The 27,281-nt window shown below is 41.8% G+C and overlaps 1 protein-coding gene and 1 pseudogene across 1 annotated transcript; both read left to right on the forward strand.

Moving 5' to 3' along the window:
- Positions 1 to 12,182: 12,182 nt before the first annotated feature.
- Positions 12,183 to 12,594, forward strand: LOC132224649 (guanine nucleotide-binding protein G(I)/G(S)/G(O) subunit gamma-5-like). The gene is made up of 2 exons (XM_059679771.1): positions 12,183 to 12,269; positions 12,475 to 12,594. Exons 1-2 carry the CDS (start codon positions 12,183 to 12,185, stop codon positions 12,592 to 12,594), a joined length of 207 nt encoding a protein of 68 aa, XP_059535754.1.
- An 11,165-nt stretch (positions 12,595 to 23,759) lies between these two features.
- On the forward strand, positions 23,760 to 23,965 carry LOC132225462 (U2 spliceosomal RNA; annotated as a pseudogene).
- The last annotated feature ends 3,316 nt before the right edge of the window (positions 23,966 to 27,281 follow it).

Raw genomic sequence — 27,281 nt, forward strand, 5'->3', positions numbered from 1 at the left:
CTCAGGGCTTATCAATGACAATATGTGGAGAAGCAACTATGCCAAGAGGACATAGACTATAAATACTAAAAGTTCGTGAGGACCATTGGAAAGTTTGGGTATGGGCGAGGTGACACTTTGGTGGGCAGCGGTGTCAAGAAGCAAAAGGAAAATGTGTTCCTACCTCAGAGAGGAACTCACGCTGTGCAGCGGCCCCTGGAGGGATAACCCTCCAAGCAGCCAGCCTGCCGGCCAACACCAGCACCTTCGTTCCCTAGCAACAGGCTCCAGCAACAAGGGACTTGATTATGTGGCTGGCAAATGGAAGTCAGCTCTCAGTTGGTTAAAGCCATATCTCCTCAGTGCCTACTGGTATGAAAAGGTCCATCGCAGCTAAGTTTGGACTTCCTTTCATCTTCCCTTGCCTAGAACAATAGTCCAAGTAATCTATCATTGCTATGGAGGTTATTTCTTTCCTGGTTTATTAAGAGAAATTATCCTGTATGCTTTTGTCTTATAATATTTCTGCAGTGAACCTGTGTAAAATAAAGTGCTGGCAGGCCCCGCCAGCGTGGTTCAGTGGGCCCTATAAACCAGGAGGTCACCGTACGATTCCCGGTCCGATTCCCGGTCCAGTTGGGGCACATGCCGGGGTTGCCGGCTTGACTGGGGTTGCGGCCTCCACCTGGGTTGCGGGCTGTGGGGCGTGCAGGAGGCAGCCAATCAATGATTCTCTCTCACTGATGTTTCTATCTCTCTCTCCCTCTCCCTTCCTCTCTAAACTCAATAAAAATATTTTTTTTAAATAAAGTGCTGGCAAAGACAGAATCAGTCTCTGAGCATAATTTTGCAACCCAAAACAAACCACCCATCCTCATACAAGGTCATTCATTTCTTTCTCCTCTCTCTTCTAAAGTCACTGTTCATGAATAAAACTTATTCACAACTCTTTTAGGGTTCTTATCCTTTGGTTTACAAAAACCTTATCTTTCTTCAAAAACTCTGGCTCATGGGAATAAAAATCATTGGCTTTCACACTATGTACAATACTGGCTCTCCCAAATACCACCAAAATAAAAGATTGAGGAGCAAAGCTGAGCTTATTGCTTATTGCAGTAAGGGAGATCACTACCTGACAGTCTTATACAATCTCTGAAAGGGCAAAGGCAAAACTGGGATATTTACCAGGGTTTTTGTTGGTTGTTGTTGTTTTTTTTTTGGGGGGGGGGGGAGTCCGATCTGGTTTAAGGCTGGTCTTTTGATCTGGGGACTTGATTAGAATTGAATAAGTAGTTTTAGGATTAAAAGACCCAATGAGGTATTTCAATCAAGTGTTAGAGGGCAAAGAGTCGTTTGATGCTATCTATTGAGATATTGAGTATCTGACATTCCTTTAAATCAAAAGGTTTCTGAACAGAGCAATGAAGTTATTTATACTTTTATTTTCCTAGGCCAGAGGTTCCTGGGGTAATTAAATCATTGTTGATGAGGTTCCTGGGGTAGTTAAATCATTGTTGATGAAGGCACTGGGATAGTAAAGGCATGTTAATATAGGCAGTAAACTGTGTGGGAACAGAATCAGGGGAGGGGAATGTTCACCCACAGGCCGGCTGTATAAGGCCCAAGATATCATTTGGTCTGGCCCTGCCAAGGCATTAGGGGTGAGTTAATTAAATTTTGATCAAATATATAGCAGGGTAATTTTTAAGTTCATAATTTTGCATGTACCTCAAGTGATGTTATAAATATCTAAATGGTCCTTGGCAGAAAAAAGGTTCTCAACCCCTGGAATAGGTAGTTTTCACTCTCAACCACAACCTCTGAAATGGGTTTCAGAAGCTACTTGAGTAATTAAAAGTTAGACACTGACTTTCCCTTTGCATTCCTGCTGTAATAGTCTTTAAAATCTTCAAAACAATGGATATCTCTGGCTTAGTGTGATAAGATTCAGTTTTATAAATATGAACTTGAAAACATATTAACATATCTCTAACCTTTATCTTCTTATATAAATATGTGAAAGCCTCTCCAATGCTTTAAAACAAATCTCTCCAGGTAACCTAGAGGCTCATGGGGTAGTCATCATTGTCTGTGATTCCCAAGGTGTATAGTTTCTGGTCATGATCAGAAACCTGCTCCCGGAAGACAGGGAGGGTCTCTGCCATCTCTACATCCCAGCAGCTCCAAGAATAGCTCCCTGTATGGCAGGTGTGAACTAACTGCCTGGAGAACTGCATTAATAAAGTCGATGAGAGAGCAAAAAGCAAACAAACAAAACCCCCAAACAAAAACAGTAGCAACCTCCAAGCTTTGTGAAACAGAGGCCCACAGTCACTACTCTTTTTTCTGTCCTTTGCAATCCATCTTCTGTCTCCTCTACTCCACTGTTTTTGCTAACAGTATGGATGACATCACAACTAGTAACTCAATGGTCATTTCTTATTCTTTATCTGGCTTCCGCTCCCTGCCCATCTAGAAGTGAGAAGGAATTATCAGAGAGGATGAAAGACAATTCAGAAAGTACAATATCATGGAGGGCTACAGAAGAATTTTAAGGAGACAGTGACCAAATTATCAAATACTGCAGAGAGATAGGAACAAAAAAATCATTCCATGCTTTTGGGCAGTTAGGGGTGATTTGTTTGGAGAAAGACTGCAGCCATTTGGGACTCAACACCTCCCCCATGTTCCCCTTCTCCAGCAGTTTCCACTATTTAACCATGGTTTGGCACTGACTACAAATGCAGGAAGAGGCCTATTCTCCTCAAACCAAGGATGATGGATACTCCTGTTGGTTTATTATTAATTCCAAGAAATCTGAACTAATGGAACCTTGCTTCAAGTTGTATTTGGGGATGCTCTTGTTTTGTCTTTTTCTCCCAATCTTTACTTTCTGTACAGCAATACAAAGTGTACAGATTTTGTCAAAGTTCTCACAAAGATTACCAGAGCCACCCTTTGATAGCACAAATTGGGTTTATTAAACTTGCTGAGTAAGAGAGTGTCAGATCTGTAACACAATCTAATGGCTTTCCCGGGTTACTCCTTCTCTCTCTCCCTTTATCCTTCAGGCATGTCCCCTAATAAGTCTCTTGCAAATATAATTTGGTCTCAGTGTTTGCTTTTTGGAGGATCTAAGCTGAGAGGGCTCCCGAAAACCAGTGTTCCAAGGGGGAAAAAAGTAGAACCTACCAAATGCTCCTAGGCCTAGGACTGGCCCAGGCAGGGCCTTTGATGCCACATTCTATTGCTTAAATCAAGTCGCAAACCAGCCAGATTCAATGTGGGATGGGAATACCACAGCATGAAGATTAGCTGCCACAACTGCATATATGTTATACTGTACCTCAATTTAAAACGTTTTCTAAAGTCGTCATTTGGAGAGGCTGTGAACTCTGGAGCTGGAGGTGGGCTGTCTATTGGGGAAATATAAAGAGAGAGAGAGAGAGAGAGAGAGAGAGAGAGAGAGAGAGAGAGAGAGTGATAGACCTCTTGAGGGCACCACTTGGGTTCCTGCCACATTTGGAAGTGTTTGACTTCATATGTGGGCTTAACTGTGACCTAGATGTGTTCCATTAACAGAGGCCACTCATCTTGTCAGTTCAACCTTGTATACCCCCTGATGATGGAGGCAGGATACACAAAGGATGGGTTAAGACAAGCACTGGTTGATTTCAGCTGATTTTACCTGTGAGCTCTTGCCATGAAAAATTCAATTTAATCACTATTTGAGGTTAATATAAACAGTAATCTAACCTAATTAAATAATTACATTGCATCAGATTTGGCAGTTAGAAAAGCCAAACACACCATTGTGGTTTATCTTAAAAAAAATAGAGTGGGTTAGACTCAAAAAGACAACAATATTTTTTCTCTTTTTCATATATATTGTGCCTTACCAACAAATACTTGTAGTCAAAGGATCAAGGAAAAGATAAGACAGGAAATGAAAATAAAACTTGAGTCAGAAGGGAAGTCGTTAATAAAACACCAAAATAAGATTGGAGGTAAAACTCCAGGATCATCAGATTCAGGTAGTTAATCCAAGCAGAGGATCCAGGTTAGGTAAGGCTCCAGTGTGGACCCGCAACATACGACCTAGGAGGCCTTAGCCTGAAAAAGGATGTTTTGCACTGTAGCTTTTGAGCAGACATTTTCTTGAATGGGATAGAAGTAGGAGGGTACCTCATTTTTTAAATTGAAGTATAATTACATAAAAATAAACACATAGACTGAAGTATACAGTTCAATGGCTTTTGACAATTATATACCCATGTACTCACCACCCTAATCAAGACATAGAATATATCCTTCTTCCCATAAAGTTTTCTTGTGCCTCTTTCCAGTCAATTCCCATCCAATCCCCAATCCCCTCCAACCACTTTCTGATTTTTATCACCACAGGTTAGCTTTGCTTGCTCTAGAATTTCATTTACATGGAATCAGACAGAATGACGTATTTCATTCAACAAAGTTGTTGAGATTCGTCTAGGACATGGACAACATGGTGTCTGGTGAGAGGTGCCTCTAATACCTATATCCCTATGAAAGCAAAGGGGTAGAGTTCTCTGATGGATCCACTTATTCCTGGCCAACCTCAGCTTCAGGGATCCTCACAGTGACTCCTAAGGTACATCATGGTCTGTCTTCAAGTATCCCTGTAGCCTCCCTGTCAGAGGAGGAGAAAGTCCCTACCATTACTGTCCTTTACCCCTTGGTCTTCCCAGCAGGCCTGGCTATATAATTTTGGGACCCAGTGCAAAATGAAAATACAGGGCCCCTTGATTTAAAATTATGCAGAATCTCGAGAGAGGACCAGCAAAGCATTAAACCAAGCACAGCTCTGTGCAACTACAGGGTCACTTGCTCATGAAGCTACCCTGCTTCCCAGTCTCCAAGATGCCAGCTATCTCTCTGCGCTTAGCCAAATCCATTAAAATTGCCCCCTCCACTCCCTGTTCCTCTAGGATTAATGAAGGAAAATAGAAAATCTTACCTCCTTTTGGGGCCTCGAAAACGCAGGGCCTGGCTGGCCGTAATGGAGGCAAGGAGAAGGTTGTCTTAGCAGTTAATCTTTTTGATGAGTCACAGCATAAAAATCAGATAAAATACAAATCAGCATACAAATTAAACCAAGGATTGTTTAAAAATAAACACCTCTAGGTGCTCTGAAGATGCTGGAAAACATTGGTGTGGTCCAAAAGTATTCCATTATATAAATATAATAAATATACCACTATTTGATAATCCCGTCTCCTGCTGATATTTGAGTTGTTTCCAGTTTGGACTTTTATAAATAAAGTTGCTAACAAACATTTTTGTACAATGATTTGGAGGACAAATGTTTTCATGAGTCATGAGAAAAATACCTAAGAGTGGGATTCATAGGTCCTAGAGTATGTTTAACTTTATAAGGAACTGACAAAAAGGTCTCCAAAGTTGTACCATTTTACACTCCTTCTGGCAATTCAAAAAAGTTCCAGTTTCTCTACCTCCTTGCCAATAGTTGGTGTCGTCAGTCTTTTTATTTAAGTCACTGTAGTGATAACTCAATTGGATTTTAATTCCACTTCCGTGATAACTAATCATGTTGAGCACCTTTTCACATGCTTATTGGACATGCCTATATTTTCTTTGGTGAAGTGTCTGATTTTAATGCCTTTGATCTGCCTGCCTTTTTATACAGCCTGCTTTATTGCCCTTAAAGAAGCAGTTATCCAAGTTTGCTGCCTAAAAAGTTCCGATAAAATAGATCAATTCAAGCAGTACATTTAGCCAATATTATTTTTTATACTGACCCAGTTTCACTATTAAAAAGCAAATACTCTTGCTCAAATAAATTGGTATGACATCCCCAAAGTAAAATGCTGACTCTACGATTTTATTTCCAACTCTGGGGCTTATGAATGTACACTAAATGAACAGTTTCAGCACAAGTACAACAACTGGAGGCTCTGCTCTATTATAAATAAATTATGTTTTTAAAAAACAATCTATTTGTGTTTAAATAAACTCTGGCCTAAAGCAACATGGCAAATCATAAGTATTTCTATTCTTATAAAATGAGGCTGGGGAAAAAATTAATAAATAAATAAAACAAAATGAGGTTGCGGCAACAGCATATATAATATAGAGAGTATGGAGATTCCTCAAAATATTGAAAATGGAACTGCCTTATGACCCAGTGACTCCACTTCTGGGCATTTATCCAATGAAACCCAAAACACTAATTCAAAATAATATATGCATCCCTATGTTCACTGAAGTGTTATTTACAATAGCCAAGATGTGGAAACAACCCAAAGTACCCATCAATAAATGAGTGGGTAAAAAAGTGATGGTACATATGGACAATGGAATATTGCTCGGCCATAAAAAGAATGAAATCTTACCATTTACAACAGTATAGATGGACTTAGAAGGAATTGTGCTCAGTGAAGTCAGTCAGAGAAAGATAAATACCATATGATTTCACTTACATGTGGAATATAAAGAACAAAATAAATGAACAAGCAAAAGTGAAACAGACTTATAGACACAGAGAACAGACTGATGGTTTCCAGAGTGGAGGGGGGTTGGGGAACTAGGTGAAAAAGGTGAATCGATTGAGAAGTACAGATTGGTAGTTAAAAAATAATCCTGGGGATGTAAAGTACATCATAGGGCAGTGATGGCGAACCTCTGACACGCGTATCAAGAGGTGACACGCGAACTCATTTTTTTGGTTGATTTTTCTTTGTTAAATAGATTTAAATATATAAAATAAGTATCAAAAATATAAATCTTTGTTTTACTATGGTTGCAAATATCAAAAAATTTCTATATGTGACACGGCACCAGAGTTAAGTTAGGGTTTTTCAAAATGCTGACATGCCGAGCTCAAAAGGTTCGCCATCACTGTCATAGGGAATAGAGTCAATAATATTGTAATAACTATGTATGATGCCAGGTGGGCACTGGAAATATCGGGGGAACACTTTTGTAAAGTATATAATTGTCTAACCACTATGCTGCACACCTGAAACCAATAAAAAATAACATTGAAAGCGAAGTGTAATTTTAAAATGTGGTGGCTTAAAACAACAGAAATTTATTCTCTAATAGTCTTGGAGGCCAGAAGTCCAAAATCAATGTGTTATATGAGTTGGTTCCTTTCTCCTCACTTCTGGTGGCTACAGGCAATCCTTGGCATTGCTGGGCTTAAAGATGCATCACTCCAATTTCTACCTGCAACTTCATATGGCTTTCTCTGGGTCTCTCTGTATACATTCTCTGTCTTTTATAAGAACACCTGTCATTGGATTTAGAGCCCTCTGTAATCCAGGATGATCTCATCTTGAGATCCTTCCTTTAATTACATCTCAAAGGCCCTTATTCCAAATAAGGTTGCATTCTGAAGGTCCAGGTAGAGTCCCAGGGGTGGGCAAACTTTTTGACTCGAGGGCCACAATGGGTTCTTAAACTGGACCGGAGAGCCGGAACAAAAGCATGGATGGAGTGTTTGTGTGAACTAATGTAAATTCAAAGTAAGCATCATTACATAAAAGGGTACGGTCTTTTTTTTTTTAGTTTTATTCATTTCAAACGGGCCGAATCCGGCCCGTGGGCCGTAGTTTGCCCACGGCTGAGGTAGACATATCTTTTGGGGGACTCCATGCAACCCACTACATAAGGCCTAATCTGTCTTTTTGGAGGGAGACCCTCCTTTAGCTCAGAGTTGAACTCGGGCTTACGAAATCCAGGACATTTGAGAAAGGGCTTCTTTTCTAAATTTTTTTTAAAATATATTTTATTGATTTTTTTACAGAGAGGAAGAGAGAGAGAGATAGAGAGTTAGTAACATCGATGAGAGAGAAACATCGATTAGCTGCCTCTTGCACATCTCCTACTGGGGATGTGCCCGCAACCCAGGTACATGCCCTTGACCGGAATCGAACCCGGGACCTTTCAGTCCGCAGGCCGACGCTCTATCCACTGAGCCAAACCGGTTTCGGCAAGAAAGGGCTTCTTTTCAATCTACCTTAGTCCCTGTCCAAGCTTCTATGTTACAGGGCAGTGAAAAGCTAGAAAAATTCCCGGGCAAGTGGAATGGGAAAACTGAAACAGAAAAATTAAAACAAGGCCAAACAGTGTGGCAATTTGCAGGCAGCTTGTAAATAACAAGCCATTATCTTCCCAGTCAAGGACACTTGAGAGCAAATGGTTAAAAGCCTCCCTACCCAAGAATGCAGAAAAGGAGTGGGGGAGGGTAAAGGGAAAAGAGAGCCATTTCACTCCCTAAGAAGAGAAGCCAGAAGTCTCAAGGCTTGGCAAGGTAAATTTGCCAGGTGCTTCCCATGAGTTCTGGGAAGGCCACAGTAAAGTAAAAAGGGACCTTGAGAATTCATCTGTACCAAAATATTCAGCAGAGAAATTTTTGAAATTTGTAGACAGAAGGGTATATAATGCCTCAAATCCCCACCCCCACTTGCTCTTCAAATTAGTTGAGAGGCCATCTGCGCTTTATAAGCCAGATGTATAGGTTTGCTTGCCTTGCTTCTTTAAGAAAAGTGCATGCTTTAATTGCTTTAATACAATCAGCTTCATCATAATGCAATAACTGGAGTTTTCTCATCTAAATTCATTTACATGAGAAAACAAGAATGCAGGTTGGGGATAGCCCTCTTCCTCCAACTCAGGGGGCTGTCCAGTGTCTGTGAGAGGTGCCTCTAATACCTATTTCCCTATGAAAGCAAGGGGGAAAGTCCACTTATTCCTGGCCAACCTCAGCTTCAGGGATCCTCACAGTGACTCCTAAGGTACATCATGGTCTGTCTTCAAGTATCCCTGTAGCCTCCCTGTCAGAGGAGGAGAAAGTCCCTACCATTACTGTCCTTTACCCCTTGGTCTTCCCAGCAGGCCTGGCTATATAATTTTGGGACTCGGTGCAAAATGAAAATATAGAGCCCTTTGTTTTAAAATTATGAAGAATCTCGAGAAAAGAACAGCAAAGCATTAAACCAAGCACAGCTCTGTACAACTACAGGGTCACTTGCTCATGAAGCTACCATGCTTCCCAGTCTCCAAGATGCCAGCTATCCCTCTGCGCTTGGCCAAATCCATCAAAATTCTCCCCTCCATTCCTTGTCCCTCTAGCAATGTGAACAAAAATAGAAGCTCTTACCTCCTTTTGGGGCCTGGAGACTAGAACTCGGAACACAGGGCCTGGCTGGCCGTAACGCAGGCAAGGAGAAGGTTGTCTTAGCAGTTAATCTTTTTTGATGAGTCACAGCATAAAAATTGGATAAAATACAAACAAATGAACAAAAGGATGATTTAAAAGTAAACATCTCTAGGTGCTCTGGGGATGCTGGAAAACATTAGTGGGGGTCTAGCCGTTGAAAACAAAGAAAGAAACAATATAACAAAACAAAGAAGGCGTTCCTACCAAGATATCACATTACTTTATGTCTCTGTGCAATTTAAATGGCCAGTGTGCCTCAGTTGGTTGGATTGTCCTCCATGCACTGAAGGGCAGCTGGTTCCATTCCTGTCAGGGCACATACCTAGGTTTTGGGTTCCATCCTTGGTCTGGGCGCATATAGGAGGCAGCAGTTTTCTCTCTCACGTTGATGTTTCTTACTCTACCCCCGCCCTTCTCTCCCCCTTCCTCTCTCTAAAGTCAATTTTAAAAAGTCCTTAAATAAGCTGTGGAATAGAAAAGTAACTGACCAAATTCTTCTGGATTATTTTTTAAAAACTGTCACAGAAGAAAATGTGTTGTTATAACTCTTAAAAGTACCCACTCTAAAGAAAATTGACAAAGTTTTAATTTTTCCACCTAAGTAATTATCTCTACATTTAATATGTCATTGTCAAACTGAGTTTTGTTTCTGTTAGGCTACAGAATGATATATTTCTGCTTTCAGTATAGTAGCAGATCTTTTCCCCACAAAATTTGCTATGAAGTTTTCAGAATTTCAAGCTTGTTGTTTGCAAAGTAAATAAAACAAGATATATATGATTTGAAAACATGTTTGAGTTAGTCTTTTAATATATTCAATCCTACAATTGTGTATAACTCACTTAAATAAAAGTAAACTTTTATCCCATGAGAATCATGAAAGTATAAACATGTATATGAAAAATGCTTGCCGAAACCGGTTTGGCTCAGTGGATAGAGCGTTGGCCTGCGAACTGAAAGGTTGCAGGTTCGATTCCGGTCAAGGGCATGTACCTTGGTTGCGGGCACATCCCCAGTGGGGAGTGTGCAGGAGGCAGCTGGTCGATGTTTCTCTCTCATCGATGTTTCTGACTCTCTCTCTCTCTCTCCTTTCCTCTCTGTAAAAACTCAATAAAATAAATTTTGAAAAAAAAGAAAAATGCTTAATTTTACCGATTATCTCATGAGAAAAATGTACAAGTGGTATATATATATATATATATATATATATATATATATGAAAAATGCCTGATTTTACTAATGATCTTAAAATGTACTTTTTTTTCTTTTTGTACACTTTTACCAACTTTTTCCTATTTTCCCAACCCCACCCCCAGCCCCAGAGAGTTTCCTACTCTCTGTTTCTATGGGTTTTACTTTTTCATTTTAGATTCCACATAAATGATCCCATGCAGTATTTGTCTCTCTCTGTCTGGCTTACTTCACTTAGTATAATGCTCTCAAGATCTAACCATGTTGTCAAACGACAGGATTTCCCTCTTTATTGGGCTGAATAATATTCCATTGTATATATTTACCACATCTGCTTTACCCATTCATTCACTGGTGGAAATTTAGGTTGCTTCCAAACCTTGCCTATTGTGAATAATGCTGCAATGAATATGGAGGTACAGATATCTCTTCGATATCCTGTTTCTATTTCCTTTGGATTAAATACCCAGAAGTGGGATTGCTATATCATGTGGTAGTTCTGTTTTTAACTTTTTGAGTAATCTCCATAGTGTTTTCCATAGTGGCTGCACCAATTTACATTCCCACCAACAGTGCATACACTGTTATCTCTTGTCTTTTTCACGAAAGCCATTTTTACAGGTGTGAAGTGATATCTCATTGTGATTCTGATTTGCATTTCCATGATGACTAGTGATGTTGAGCACCTTTTCATCTACCTGTTGGCCATTTGTATATCTTTTAAAAATGTACATTAAAACAATTTATCCAAACATTTATCATCTAATAATTGCCAGCTAAGAAATTCTAGATATAAATACAAGAAAGATATAATACCTACCTTTCAGAATCTTAAGAGTCTACAAAAAGGGAAACAGGCATGTTAACAAGTGAATACTAAAGTTACATAGGTACAAAATTAGAAATCTGTATATTGTTCTACAGATTCCAAAGAAGGAACTGTTCCAAATCTACCCAATAGGCAGGATGGGCTTTCTTTTATTTTTTTCAATATGTTTTTATTGATTTTTAAGTTTTTTCTATATATTTTTATTTTTTGAAGGGAGAGGAAGAGAGAGATAGAAACATCAATGATGAGAGAGAATCCTGGATCGGCTGCCTCCTGCGCGCCCCACACTAGGAATCCAGCTCGCAACCCCTCACCCTGGAAAGGGAACGGTGACGACCTAGATCCATGCTCAACCACTGAGCCACGCCAGCTGGGCCAAGATGGGCTTTCTTAAGGACGTACACCCTTTTCTGTCTTGAAAGATGTTCAAAAATCAATGGTAGATTAGTGTGTGGGACTCAGAGTGGGTGACTGTACTCCAGTTGAATCAGAAGAAGCAAAGACGTAGGGTAAGATATAGTAAGGTGTGTTCAGATAACTATAAAAAGCTCATTTGCCTGGTATTGAGGTAGAGGAAAGGAATAGAGTCAGATCATTGGAACAGGTAGTCGTAAGTCAGAGCTGAGAACTCTAAACTTTATCTCATAGGGACTCATAAGATTCAGACTGGCTATTAAAGTCAAGGACTACTGTGATAGCTAGCAAAATGGTCGCCATTATTCTCGTCTCCGCATCTATGCCTTGAGTAGTCCCCTCCCCCACTGACTCCGGGCTTGGCCGCGTGACTTGCTTTGGAAAATGGAACCATTACAAATGTGAAACTTGAAAAGTGTTTGCACTTTGAAATAATTCTGAGCCTCGCCCCTCACTCCGCTGCCCAGCCGTCTGGTCCCACCAACCCACGACCTGCCCACTCACTACTTACCGGCAAATCTGCCCAGCTCCGCTCTTGCGTGCACCATGTCGGGTTCCTCCAACATCGTCACCGCTATGAAGAAAGTGCTCCAGTCCTGGCCTTTGGGGCTCAACTCAACCTTTAGAGCGTCAGTCCACGCACCAAAGGGTTGAGTGTTGGATTCTGAGCACATAGGTCGCAAACTAGGCCCCAGCCCCCAGGCGGGGAATGTGCAGGAGGGAGGCAACCAATGTCTTTCTCTCTCCCTCTCTCTCTCAAAATCAACGGAAAAAATATCCTCTGGTGAGCTTTAAGAGAAAAAAAAAAAAGTGGTTCAACATTTCCGGCTGGAGCTAGGCAACTGCAAATTTGAAACAATTCTGTCCGCAGAATGCTCAAAAGGACCCCCTGCCTACTGGAGTATCTTCAGAAAGAACCAATCCCGTCAGACCCCAGAAAGTCTGTTCTTTTTTGTAGCAAAATGAATCTATGAAGGCGTCCAAACGACTTCTCTTGAGCTGGTGCAGAGAGCTAAATTTGAAGCCTGTGCAAAAACCTTACCCTCTAACATGTGCCATACTATAAAAACTTCTGCTTTTGTCAGTCCTTAACATCTACCTCTCTGAAATTTTCATAAATTTCTATTTCACAAGGATAATTATTTTATATACACTGGCAGCAGCATACAAATAAAATACTCAGTATTAAAAAAAAGAAAGGAAAAGTGTTTGCACTTTGGAGCTCTTCCTGGGAACCATGCAGCCATCACTATGTGATTGAGTCCAGGCTAGCCTGTTGGAAACACATGACCAGTTACCCCCATTGCCCTAGCCAACACCAGCACCCACTCCAGACATGTGAGTGATGCCATACTAGACCAATAGTTTCTCTTAATACATAGTCATTACGGGAAATCAGAATATAAAAAGAAACATGTCACTTATAGTTGTAATACTTAAATATAGCCATTATAACCTTTTTAAAGGATCTCTATTTCCAATCTTTTTCTCTGAACAGATTTTTTTTCTATAAGGTGATAATAATTCTATATGGACAATTTTTGCATTGTGCTTTTTATTTTATTTTTAAATATATTTTTATTGCTTATGAAAAGGGAGAGGGGGAGGGGAAGGGGGAGAGGGAGATAACAAATCATTGATAGGCTGCCTTCTACATGCCCCCTACTGGGGATCCTGCAATCCAGGTATGTGCCCTTGACCAGAATCGAACCTGGGACCCTTCAGTCCGAAGGCCAACGTTCTATCCACTGAGCCAAACCAGCTGGGGCTGTGCTTTTTAAATTGTATTTTTAAAGTATGATTTTTTTCATTTTTTACTCTTCAAAACTACCATCTTTAATAGCTGGATAATAGTCCATCTAATGAACCATAATTTAACTGTTGTTGGGCAATTAGGTATATACCACAATGAGCCTGCATAAGCATAAAGCTCTTTCCTGTTTCAGATTCCTTCCTTAGAATATTCACATTAACTAATTGGATCAAAGGATATGACTATCTTTTAGAGCCAATACATATTGACAACTATTGCAAAGGATCTCATACCAATTTACACACCCATCAACATATTCTGAGTATCCATTTCACCAAAGCCTCAAAGGCCCCATGCACTTTTTGTTGTTCATTTTGTTTTGTTTTCCATCTTTGTTAATTTGGGTGACAAATGAATTCTGGTTTCCATTTAAAAATTGTTTTAATATATTTTTATTGATTTCAGAGAGGGAGAGGGAGAGAGAGAGATACAAACATCAATGATGAGAATCATTGATTGGCTGCCTCCTGCACTCCCCTTACTGGGGATCAAGCCTGCAACCGGGACGTTTGCCCTTGAGGGAATTGAACCCAGGACCCTTCAGTCCACAGGCCAACGCTCTATCCACAGAGCCAAACCAGTTAGAGCCTGGTTTCCATTTTAATTATTTCTTCAATAATTAATAAAATTGAAGAATTGGAAAGATATTTCTCAGTGCCTATCACAGCACTGGGTTAATAGATTTCTCAAAGTAACTTTCTTCTTATAATCCACACAATAGCTGCTTGCTATAAAGGAAACTATCCAGAGGTAGCTATCTGTTTGAATCTGTGTTTGCACAGCAATTTACAAATACTGAGAGCATGTCGTTGTACATATCTAAAAATGGACCTACCTATATGAGGATTAGTAGTGGGAGGCCTTAAACTTCCCCCATGCTACCTGTTGGCATTGTTAAAGAAAAACCAGGGCTAAATGGCAGTTAAAGTGGTAAAAACAGATTTTATTCAAGTCTACTGCAATAGAGGCAGGGCCGGCGTGGCTCAGTGGTTGAGCTTTGACCTATGAACCAGGAGGTCACAGTTCGATTCCCAATTCCCAGTCGGGGCATATGCCTGGGTTGTGGGCTTGATCCCCAGTGTGGGGCTTACAGGAAGCATGTTTCCATCTCACTATAACTCTCCCTTCCTCTTTGAAATCAATAAAAATATATTTTTGAAAGACTACTGCAATAGAGAAAGGAGACCACATATTGAATGGGGCTCAATTCTGTATACAGCATTGGTAAGTGGGGAATCTATAGCCAAGGAGCAGGTGGGGGCGGGGGGTTGCAGGGGATGGCAGTGGACAGGAAATTACTAAGAGGAAACATCAGGGGTAAGGAAGATTCTGGTTAAACTGACCTAACTGGATTCCTTACTGAAGACAAGCCAGGGTGATCAGACATCACCTAGGAGATGGTGAAGGATGTGGGAGCTGATTAGATATTGACAGGGACCCAATGTGGAGGATGGGAGGTTCTGGTTAATCTGACTTAGCAAGGTTCTTGCTAAAACTGCATTTTACAAAGAAGTGCACAGATGGGCCTAGAAGAAGGTTCAGGAGCCCGATTAAATTTTGGTCAAGCAAAGAATCCTTGTCAGTATCACCAGGGAATTCACACAATATTGCTGTCATTTACAGGTGAGTACCATAAGCCTTGCAGATTTTAAGAGACTTGCTCGAGTCCCATTGATATACAAACATTATAGAATGTAAATAGAATATCAGGGCAGGGTGGATGGGATCCCTTAGTTCACAGAACAAAACTAAAATGAAGTAGCAAAAAGAATAATGCGTCATGATAAGATCTTTCTCATTTTTCTCAACCACTTCTCACATCTCTACTGCTGCCACCCCAGTCCAAACCACAATCATCGCACCAGCACTGCCAAAGTAGTTGGTTAACTAGATCCCCTGATCCCACCCATGCTCCTCTATAGTTCCACATATCTCCTAAATATTTTAGCAATCTTCATGTTTCCTTTTATTTTATTTTTTAAATATTTTTACTGATTTCAGAGAGGAAGAGAGAGAAATAGAAACATCAGTGATGAGAGAGAATCACTGATCAGCTGCCACACACACACACACACACTCTGGGGATCAAGCCCACAACCCAGGCATGTGCCCCAGCCAGGAATCAAATTATAACCTCCTGGCTCATAGGTCAATGCTCAACCACTGAGCCATGCCTGTTGGGCCATATTCCTTTTATACACTTGGCAGACAATAAACTTGCATAGATAATCCTGGTCAGCCTCCTCTCACAACCTCTTTATCTCCCCCCTCAAAGGAAAAAAAAACTAAAAGTGTGTAAACACAAGTTGATCCACTCTCTACCTGCAGGACTTGGACCTTGCCCATGCTTGGATGAGAAAGGCAACCAGACCATTGTCTCAGCCACTTTAAATAGTCTCCCTCACTCTCCTTGATCAATTCCGAGCCTATCTCTATTTCGTTTTTCTTTCCATAAATCTTGAGTATCTGCTATGGGACAGGTGCTGTGCTATTTACTAGGGACAGGACAGTGAACAAAACACAAATTGGCCTAGTATTTTGGAGCTTACAGTCTAGCAAAGGACACTGAAACACCAAGTAAATAAAGAAAAAGTTCACACAATGAGATAAGCACTAGGAAGAAAGCAACCTGTTATATTCTATTAGAAAACAATAGAGAAGGGGCTGACTTAGGTGGTTGGCAAAGGTCTTCCTGGGAAAATGACATTTAAGCTGAGAATCTAATAAAGAGAAGGAGGGGTGGGGTTGGGGTGTGGAGAGGCAGAAAGGGACTAAGTTCAAAAGCCCTGTGGTGGAACAAAAATTGGCAAGTTCAATAAACTGAAAGAAAATCAGAATGTTCTTGGTGCACAGTGAGCATAAAATTTGCCTGAGCGGTAATCAGGAGTCCAATTACGCATGACCTTAGAGACTACAATAAGGAGTTTGGATTTTATTCAAGTACAATGGAAAGGTATTGAAGAGTTAATTAGGAAATAGAAATAATCAAATATCTCTTGATGGTTTGTTGGAAATGGATTGGAATGGTTAAGGGTGACAGTGGGAAGACCAGGTAGGAGACTGTCATTCTGGTTAAGTGAGGGATAATGGAAGTTGGAACTGGGCTGATGGCCAAGAATATGGAAAGAACTGGAGGGATCTAAAGATGTATTTTGGAGCCCTGACTGGCTTGGCTCAGTGGATAGAGCATTGGCCTGTGGACTGAGGGGTCCCGGGTTTGATTCCAGCTGAGGGCACATGCCTGGGTTGCAGACTCAGTCCCCAGTGGGGGGCATGTAGGTGCAGAAGGCGGCCGATTCTCTCTCACCGTTGATGTTTCTATCTCTCTCTCCTTCCCCCTTCCTCTCTGAAATTAATAAAGAAATTAAAAAAAAAAAGGCCGAAACCGGTTTGGCTCAGTGGATAGAGCATCGGCCTGCGGACTGAGGGGTCCCAGGTTCGATTCCGATCAAGGGCATGTACCTGGGTTGCGGGCACATCCCCAGTGGGAGATGTGCAGGAGGCGGCTGATCGATGTTTCTAACTATCTCTCTCCCTTCCTCTCTGTAAAAAATCAATAAAATATATTTTTAAAAAAAGATGTATTTTGGAGTTAGAATAAAAGGAAACTAGTTTTTTAAAATATTTTTTCTTTATTTCAGAGAGGAAGGGAGAGATAGAAACATCAATGATGACAGAGAATCATTGATCAGCTGCCTCATGCATGTCCCAACACTGGGGACCAAGCCTGCCACCCGGGCATGTGCCTTACCAGAAATCAAACCATGATCTCCTGGTTCATAGGTCAATGCTCAACCACTGAGCCACACTGGCCAGGCGGAAACTACTTTTCAAAAATCCACTCTTGCCGTAACCGGTTTGGCTCAGTGGATAGAGCGTCGGCCTGCAGACTGAAGGGTCCCAGGTTCGGTTCCGGTCAAGGGCATGTACCTTGGTTGCGGGCACATCCCCAGTAGGAGGTGTGCAGGAGGCAGCTGATCAATGTTTCTAACTCTCTATCTCTCTCCCTTCCTCTCTGTAAAAAAATCAATAAAATATATATATTTTTAAAAATCCACTCTCACCAAATAGTAATAAACTCATTTGTTTCATAAATAATAAAAAACATGAAATATCCCTATATCAATACTAGAGGCCTTGTGCACAAACTCATGCACTGGTGGGGTCCCTCAGGGTGGCCTGCAGGCATTGGGCCCCAGCTTCCGCCCCCAGCCTCATAGCCCCGCAGCCCTGCCTGGCACCCCGCCTTGGCCTAGTGCTGCCCCCTCACCTGCTCCACCATCCCACCTGCAGAGTAATCAATTGGGCCGGGCCCCCTGCTCGGCTCCCTCAGTGCCTGGGAGCTGGGCAGCAGCCCCGCCCCCACACTGCTGCTGCTGGTCACCATCTGCAGGGCAATCAGTGGGGCGATCAGGCCCCCACTCAAACCCACCTTGTTCTGGAGCCACCCGCTCACCTGCTCCACTATCCTACCACGGTGCCACTCTCGTTGGGGCCCACGGGGCCAGCAGCACCTCCACTGATGCCCACTGCTAGCACTGCGTCACCAACGCCCACCATGTTCCATGCCACCCCCTGGTGGTCAGCACACCTCATAGCAAGCGGTCAAACTCCTGGTCAAGGGGACAATTTGCATATTAGGCTTTTATTATATAGGATGGCAAAAAAATGTAGAGTATTCTAGAAAGAAAAGTTAAGTTATATTGCCATTTGTGTCTTAGATATAAATAAATTATTCTGAAGGAGTTAGATGAAATGTGGTATTAAAACTCTATATGCCCCTAGCCAGTTTTGCTCAGGATTGGCCCACAGACCAAAGGGTCACAGGTTCGACTCCCAGTCAAGAGTACATACCTCAGTTAGAGGCTTGATCTCAGGCTCCAGTCGGGACACATGCAGGAGGCAACCAATCCATGTGTCTCTCTCACATCCATGCTTCTCCTTTCTCTCTCTCTTTTCCCCTCTGCTCCCTCCCCTTCACTCTCTCTTTAAAAAATTCAATGGAAAAAATATCCTCGGGTGAGGATTAAAAAAAAGAAGAAATAAAAATAAAGTAGGCTATAAAAAAAGCACCTCTATATGAACTGTTGTATAAATGCCATCAGATTTGGGAATACACATCATTCTAATTCACTTAAAATGAGAGGAAGTTATATTAAGACACTTATAATTGGATGACTGATAACTTACAAAATGTTTACTCATTTAAAATATTTTAAAATAAATTGCTGCCCTATCCAGTTTGGCTCAATGGATAGAGCATTGGCCCACCTACTGAAGGGTCCCAGGTTCGATTCCAGTCAAGGTCACGTGCCTTGGTTGCAAGCTCAATCCCTGGCCCTGGAGGCAACCAATCAATATGTCTCTCTTACATCAATGTTTCCCTCAGTGTGTCTCTCCTCCTCCCTTCCACTCTCTCCAAAAACCAATGTAAAAATATCTAAGGGTGAGGATTAACAAAAAAAAAAGAAAAAAAAGTTGCTGATTGGATTAGATGTAGAGAAGGTAGACTCAAGAATGGCTCCAAGATTTCTGTTTGAGCAGTCACTTGCTTGTATTGACTTTTAATGAGATAAGGACAATTGAGCAGGGCATGAGGTAAAGGTTGTACACAGGGATTAAAAGTTCAGTTCTGAAGCCCAGCAAGTGCGGCTCAGCTAGTGTGGCTCCGTGGTTGAATGTCGACCTATGGACCAGGATGAACCAGGAGATCACGGTTCAATTCCCAGTCAGGGCACATGCCTGGGTTGTGGGCTTGATTCTTGGTAGGAGGCATGCAGGAGGAAGCCAATCAATGATTCTCATCATTGATGTCTCTATCTCTCTCTACCTCTTCCTCTGTGAAAACAATAAAAATACCTTAAAAAAAAAAAAAAGTCCAGGCCCTAGCTGGTTTTGCTCAGTGGATAGAGCATTGGCCCACCAATTGAAGGGTTCCGGGTTTGACTTTGGTCAAGGGCAGGTACCTCAGTTGCAGGTTCGATCCCTGCCTGGTCAGGACAAGTGCGGGAGGCAACTAATCGATGTGTCTCTCTCACATCAATGTTTTTATCTCTCCCCCTTCCTTCCACTCTTTAATAATCAATGGGAAAATATCTTCAAGTGAGGATAAATAAATAAATAAATGTATATATATAAAACCCTAATATGCAAATAGACCAAATGGCGGACCAACCAAACAATGGAACAACTGGTTGCTATGTCATGCGCTGACCACCATGGGCGCACGTGGAACATGGCGGGCGTCGGCAGCAGTCAGCAGAGCACGGAACATGGTGGGTGTTGGCCGCAGCGGGATGGTGGAGCAGGTGAGCGGGGAGGCCAGAACAAGGCATTGGTCGCTGTCATCGGGGCGAACCTCTGGTGGTACTGAAAATTCTTTGCTCCTGCATGCCGCAGTCCCACCTGGCACTTGCACCTCCTGCCAGCGCAGGCTCCAATCGTGTCTCAAGGCTTCTCTACCTCCCCCTGCTTCTGAGGGGCGATTGGGGCTGGCAACCACCTCTCACACCTGCTGCTGGCAATGACCCCACTCTCACCCATTGTCGGCGTTGGCCCTGCTCACACCCGCAGCCAGCGCCAGAGCCGCCACTCACACCCACTGCTAGTGCCCAACACCAGTCCTGATCACTTGGCGCCATCAGTGGGTGCGAGCAGTGGCTGCCAGCCCCTATTGCCCCGATGGTGCCAGTCCCACTTGCACTCGCTGCTGGCACTGGCCTCAATCTCTCCGTGCCATCAGCGGGTATGAGCGGAACTGGCACCGTCAGCACATGGGAGCAGTGGCAACAGGAGTGGGGCTGCTGGCAGACAGGGGACCAGGTGCCATGGCGGAAGGGGCCAGCCAGGGGCACGGATGACGGGCTGAGACCCACCCCTGTGCCCACTGCAGCCTCGCGGTCCACAGTTCCTTTCAAGGTTCATGAATTTGTGCACTGGACCCCTAGTAAATAAATAAATAAATAAAGTTCTGGACATGTTAAGTCTGAGATGGGCTTAGTCTGCTTTCTTTTGAATTTTAATTTATTTTTTCAAATACAACTATTCTGTATTAGTTTCAGGTATACAGCATACCAATTAGAAAATCATGTACTTTACAGAGTGATCCCCCAATGTTTCAAGTACCCACCTGGCCCCATACATAGTTATTATGATATTATTGACTAAATTTCCTATGACTTAATCTACATCCTTATGACTATGTTTAACTACCTATCTGTATTTAACCCCTTCATCTTTTTCACCCAGTCCCCTAACCTCCCTCCCCTCTGACAAAAGTCTGTTCTCTGTTTCTGAGTCTGTTTCTATTTTGTTTATTTGTTCTTTAGATTCTACATATTACTGAAATTATATGGTATTTGTCTTTGTCTAAGTCCATCTGTGCTATCACAAAAGGTAAGATTTCACACAAGATGGTTCTTGATGAAAATAAATGTGACCTAAAATGACACAACTACACATTGAGAACTAATAACAGAGAAAAAAGATGGAAATTTGTGTAAGACTTTCAAAAAATAAAAGCACCTAGAACTTTATGTTTCTTGGAGAATTTATTTCAAACTTGTAAGTAATAACACCATTATGAAGTAGGTACAGGATTACTATTCTCTTATAGATGAGTAAAAGAAAGGAATAGAAACTTTAAAAACTCATCCAAACTACGCAGAAAATAAGGGGAGGAATTAGTATTCTATAAATTGTAATAATTTATGGTAAATGTAGGAAACAATTACCTTATTTTTCTATGACCTTATGTCAGACAGTTTTTGTCTCCAGCTCTAAAATCCATTTTATATTCTGGCTCTTGAAATCTGCAAACCACATCTCTGCCAGTAGGGGGAGCTAGAGCGAGAGACTGAAAGGCTGGAAAGGGAAGAGACTGACTTGCTGCACTCTGTTGGATCTCTACACCTTGACAGCAGCAGTTCCTTCCCACAGCAGCATCTGAGTCCATATGGCAGCTTTTCCAACATTTGCTGAGCCCACTTCATTGTCACTGCACCTCAACCCCAGAGATAGCAGCCCCAGGAGGCTGCATCGCTCCCCTGAGGTCTGGATCCCAGTCCCCTCATCTAAGTTTCTAAGTTTTAATAATTCCAACCTCTTTCTTTTGTTCACTCAGCCATGATGTCTTAGAGTCCTTTTTATCCTTTCCTAGTTAGTGATTTTCTAAATGAAATTATTTTTATATTATAATCTATTATTTACTTTATAACTCAGAGTTATAAAATGTCCCTTTAACAGTGATTTCTCCAGGTTATCTTAAAGCTAAAGGGATTATTGCAAATTCTCAAGAAAATTTATTGTGTAAAGACTTTCTTTTACCCAAATTATATAATAGAACCCAATTTGGATTCCATATGTAAAGAGAGCCTTCTTCCAGGTGATCTTTATTTTCCTCCAGAACTTATTTTGCATAACTGAAACTTCCTACTCTTTGACAAACACCTCCCCGTATCCCCCTCCTCTTAGCCCCTGGCAAACATCATTCTATTCTCTGCTCCTATTTGTTTGACTATTTTAGATTCCACATATGAGATCATGCAGTATTTGTCTTTTGCCTAAATATCTGATGTGGTTTCTGTCTCCTAACTAACCCTGCTTGATACAGGCCTGAAAAAATGAAAATTACCAGCCAATGCCAGTTATGACTACACATGCTAAATCCTAAATAAAATTTTAGTAAAGTCAGAAGCAAAACAGTTAAGGCACAGTCTGAGGCCATGAAATGGATCACCCCGGTAGGGCATGAATCATTAACTAAACTATTCATTTAACACGTTAAGTGCCCAGTCAGTCACCAGTGACTGACACTATACTTTCCATCCAGAAGACAAAACAGGCTGGGCGCTTAACGTGTTAATATATTCTTATGGAGCACTGCCTATATTCAAGACACAATCAGGAACAGGCCACAGGAATGAGAGAAAATACTAGTAAATAATGTATCAGATAAAGAATTCTGTATCCAGAATCCTATGTTATAAAAGGCTAATATGCAAACAGACTGAACGGTGGAACAACCGACCAGTCACTATGACATGCGCTGACCACAAGGAGGCGCGCGTGGAACATGGTAGGTATGGGCCATGGCAGGATGGTGGAGAAGGTGAGCGGGGGTACCAGACCAAGGCGGGGTGCCAGTTGCTGTCATCGGGGTGAGACTCTGGTGGTTACTGAAAATTCCACCACGGTCCCCCTGGCACTCGCACCCGCTGCTGGTGCTGGCCCCGCTTGCACCTGCTGCCAGCACCAGAGCCACCACTCATACCTGCTGCCAGAACCCAGCGCTGGCCCCGATCACTCAGCACCATTAGTGGGTGCGAGCGGCAGCTGCTGGTCCCAATCACCCCTCAGGGCTTCTCCACCTCCCTCTGCTCCTGAGGGGTGATCAGGGCAGCAGCTGCTGCTCACACTTGCTGCTGGCGCCAGCCCCAATTGCTCCGCACCATCAGCGGATGCAAGTGGGGCCGGCACCGTTAGCGCGTGGGAGCGGTGGGAGGGGCCAGGTGGAGGTGTGGAGAATGGGGTGAGACCTGCCCCTGTGCCCACCACAGCCTCATGGCCCACAGTTCCTTTCAAGGTGCACGAATTCATGCACTGGGGCCCTAGTAAATATATAATTCTTACAGCTCAATAATAAGTCAAATAACCCAATTTTAAAATGGGCAGAAGATTTGAACAGACATTTTACCAAAGGAGATAAAAGAATGGTCAATAAGTACATGAAAAGATGCTCAACATAATTAAGGAAATGAAAATTAAAAACACAAGGACATACCACTTCACACCCATAAGAATGACTATAATTAAAAAGATAGCCCTAGCCAGTTTGCCTCAGTGGATAGAGCACCAGCCTGTAGACTGAAGGATCCCGGGTTCGATTCCAGTTGGGGACACATGCTAGGATTGCGGGACCAATCCCCAGTGTGGGGTGTGCAGGAGACAGCCGATTAATGATTCTCTCTCATCATTGATGTTTCTCTCTCTCTCCCTCTCCCTTCCTCTCTGAAATCAATAAAAATATTGTTTTAAAAAAGACAGACAATAATATGTTGGCCAGAATGTGGAGAAATTGGAACCCCCATAGATCACTGGTGGAAATGTAAAATGGTACAGCTTTGGAAAACAGTTTGGCAGTTTATTTAAAGGTTAAACATAAATTTGCCATGTGACCCAGAAATTCTACTCTTAGGTGTGTACCCAAGAGAAATTAAAAACATGTCTATATTAGGACTTGTATTCAAAAGTTCATAGCAGCTTTACTCATAATAGCCAAAAATTTGAAATAACCTAAATATCCACCAACCATCGCTTCTCGGCCTTTTGGCTAAGATCAAGTGTAGTATCTGTTCTTATCAGTTTAAATATCCACCAACCAATGAATGGATAGACAATATGCAGTATTCTGAGTACAGTTCATTGAGGAAAGCTGGATAAATTTTTTTCATTAATTTACTGGCTTTAAAAATAGTCATTTGATTTTCAAATATTCACCAAAGGTGACCAATGAATTTTTAGTGTTATTTTTTCAAGTAATCATGATGAATTCATTGATTAATGAACATTTGATGTGTTTAGTTTCTATTTTTAATAGCTTTCAAATTAATACCTGTGCATGTAAAATACAGACAAAAATTTAAAAAGTCATCTATATTCATGTGCACCAGAGGCAACCACTGTTAACATTTTGTTTTGTTTCCTTCCGGTCTTTTTTTTACACACATAGTTTTATTGGGTGAGTGTACTAGATTCCAAATATTTTAGCATTTCTTTAACACAAATGTAAACAATACCATTTGCTAGTAAGCACAAGAGAAAGGGTGAAAGGCCAGTCTTTGGCCTTCCAAGCGCATACACAGGACAGTGGTCCTATTATCTCAAACTGACAATAATACACAGTCATTTTCCCATGAATCCTGTGCTCCAGGAGTCTGTAATCTAGCAGGGAAGAAAATATGAATATAAATAACTATAATTCAAAATAAAAATATTAAGTGACCTGAATGGAAAATTCTATGGGAGTTGAGAGGAAGGAGAGATGATTTCTACTGATCATGTACCCATCCCAGGACACTGCCTTCCCAGGCTGAGTCCCCTCTGCTCTATAGCATCTCTTAAGATCCTATATAATAAAACTCTAATATGCAAGTCAACCAAACGGTGGAACGACTGGTCGCTATGACGCACACTGACCACCAGGGGGCAGACGCTCAACACAGGAGCTTCCCCCTAGTGGTCAGTGTGCTCCCACAGGGGGAGCGCCACTCAGCCAGAAGCCAGGCTCATGGTGACAGGAGCCTCTCCTGCCTCTGAGGCAGCGCTAAGGACCCGTCAGGGGATGTCCACCTGCCGGCTAAGGCCCTCTCCCCCGAGGGGTCCTGGACTGCAGAGGGCACAGGCCAGGCTAAGGGACCCCCCCCCCAGAGCACGAATATTGTGCACCAGGCCTTTAGTGTTACTATAATAGTTGATTGCTAGATCTCTCATGAGAATTAACATACTCCATAGAGCCTGGTCAGTTCTGTTCATTGGTTTATCTTCATATCAGAGCAGAATAGGTGCTTACTACATAATTGTTGAATGAATGAGTGAATCAATCAGTAAATGGCAGACCAAGATGGATTTCATGGAGTGAAAGGGCAATGCTTACTGATGAGACTTCCTGGCTGAGACTCTTATGGTAAATTGGAAAAAATAACTCCACTTTCTTACCCTTCTACTCTAGCCCAATTCCAGAGAACATCATGTAGCCATACAGGATTTTACATGGAGCTCTGATTGTGACTCCATGTCATTGTACAGCTGCTTATCTGCCAGTTCACTGTGGTAAATGTTTCCCTCCACACCCGCGTGGTTCAGGGTTCAGGATCTAGAAGAGGAGCCGCACACAAATGAAAGAGAAAAGACACGAGATAATTTGGGCATATTGGGGGTCAGGCAGGTAAGTCCAACTCAAGAGGAAGGACTTCCACCGGTGCTCAGGCCTCACCAAGCTTTTCTAGTCGGAGGTAAACAAGGCAGTGGTTACCATTGTTACACAGTTCTTGTGAGTTTCACTTGTTTTGACCATAGTTGCACTTCCTGCACTTCCCTCAGCCCATTAGCTTCCCAGATAAGATCTAGGGAGTGTTATAAGGTCAAACCTAATTATGCTAAGAGGACTGAGCCCTCTAAGCTGGGACTTGTTTGTGACTTTGCCAACAGGTCAGTCCGAGCCTTAACCCTATATCGGTTCCCCACAGTTCATGATTTTGATTTACCCAGCCAAGTTACATAATACATATCGCCATTAGGTGAAACAGAAGTTGTCCACACGGGTTACCATTGTTTGAGAAGTGAGTGAGAGTTCCTTTCGCACATATGCCAGTGTGTCTTCATGGACACAGAAGTTCCTGTGCTGGGGGCCCTTCCTGACCTCTCCCTATGTACCTCTCCATCTGGCTATTGATTTGTATCTTTTATAATAAACTGGCAAGTAAAGTGCCTTCCTGGAAAAAAAATTTGGGGTGAGATCAGCATTTTAAAAATTCCCCAGAATTTTTATTCCAATGTGCAACCAAGGTTGGGAATTGACTTTTATTTATTTATATCCAAAACCCTATGCTAAATTCTACGCAGTACTGTATATGGAGTATATACAGTGCCTGTATATGGAGGCACTAGCTTTTTAAAATTTTTATTTTTTACTTTTTTCAATTACAGTTTACTTTCAACATTATTTTGTATTGGCTTCAGGTGTACAGAATAGTGGTTAGACAATCATATACCTTACGAAGTGTTCCCCCTAATATTTTCAGTACCCACCTAGCACAGCACTTCGCTTTTTTTTAATTTTCCTTTATTTTATTTTTATTTATCTTTTTAATCCTCATCCGAGGATATTTCCCCATTGATTTTTAGAGAGAGTGGAAGAGAGAGGGAAAAACAGAGAGAAATATCGATGTGAGAGAAACACATCAGTTGGTTGCCTCCTGCACGCGCCCGGACCAGGAGGAGCTGCTGCAACTCAGGTACATGCGTGCCCTTGACCCTAATCGAACCCAGGACCCTTCCGGCCGCTCTATCCACTGAGCCAAACCGGCTAGGGCCAAAGCATCATTTTCTTTTTTTAATATATATATTTTATTGATTTTTTACAGAGAGGAAGGGAGAGGGATAGAGAGTTAGAAACATCAATGAGAGAGAAACATTGGCCAGCTGCCTCTTGCACACCTCCTACTGGGGATGTGCCCGCAACCAAGGTACATGCCCTTGACCAGAATCGAACCTGGAACCTTTCAGTCCGCAGGCCGACGCTCTATCCACTGAGCCAAACCGGCTAGGGCACTTTGCTTTTTAATAGCATGCTATTCTTACATCAAGTAATTTTCTTGTGCATTTCTGTCTGTTCAAGCAATTAAAGATAAACAGGTTGGTCATTTTAACTTATAACTATTTGTACCTTATTTATTGCCCACTCTAACAGAACTAGTGGAGTTAAGATGCAAATGGAAACTGCAAGTTCAAAGCTATCAGAAATTAATGATTTACCCTCCCTGTTGTTGCAGAAAGATGACTATTTGATAACACTTGTGCTTATTTTGAAAGCAAACGAGATGCCTGCTATAAATAATGCTCCAGTCTCCACTCCCCTAATCTACAAGTTTAAAATTGTAGCTACCTTTTAAAAATAATGTCAATACAAAATAATGTTTTATTGTGAAATAATTTCAAATTTATAGAAAAGTTGTAAAAATAGTAAAATAATATCACATATCCCCTTCACCCAAATTCAATTGTTAACATTGTACCACATTTGCTTTATCATCCTCTCAATAGGTAGATAGATA

This window comes from Myotis daubentonii, chromosome X (assembly GCF_963259705.1).
Source record: "Myotis daubentonii chromosome X, mMyoDau2.1, whole genome shotgun sequence".
In the NCBI taxonomy this organism is placed as follows: Eukaryota; Metazoa; Chordata; class Mammalia; order Chiroptera; family Vespertilionidae; genus Myotis; species Myotis daubentonii.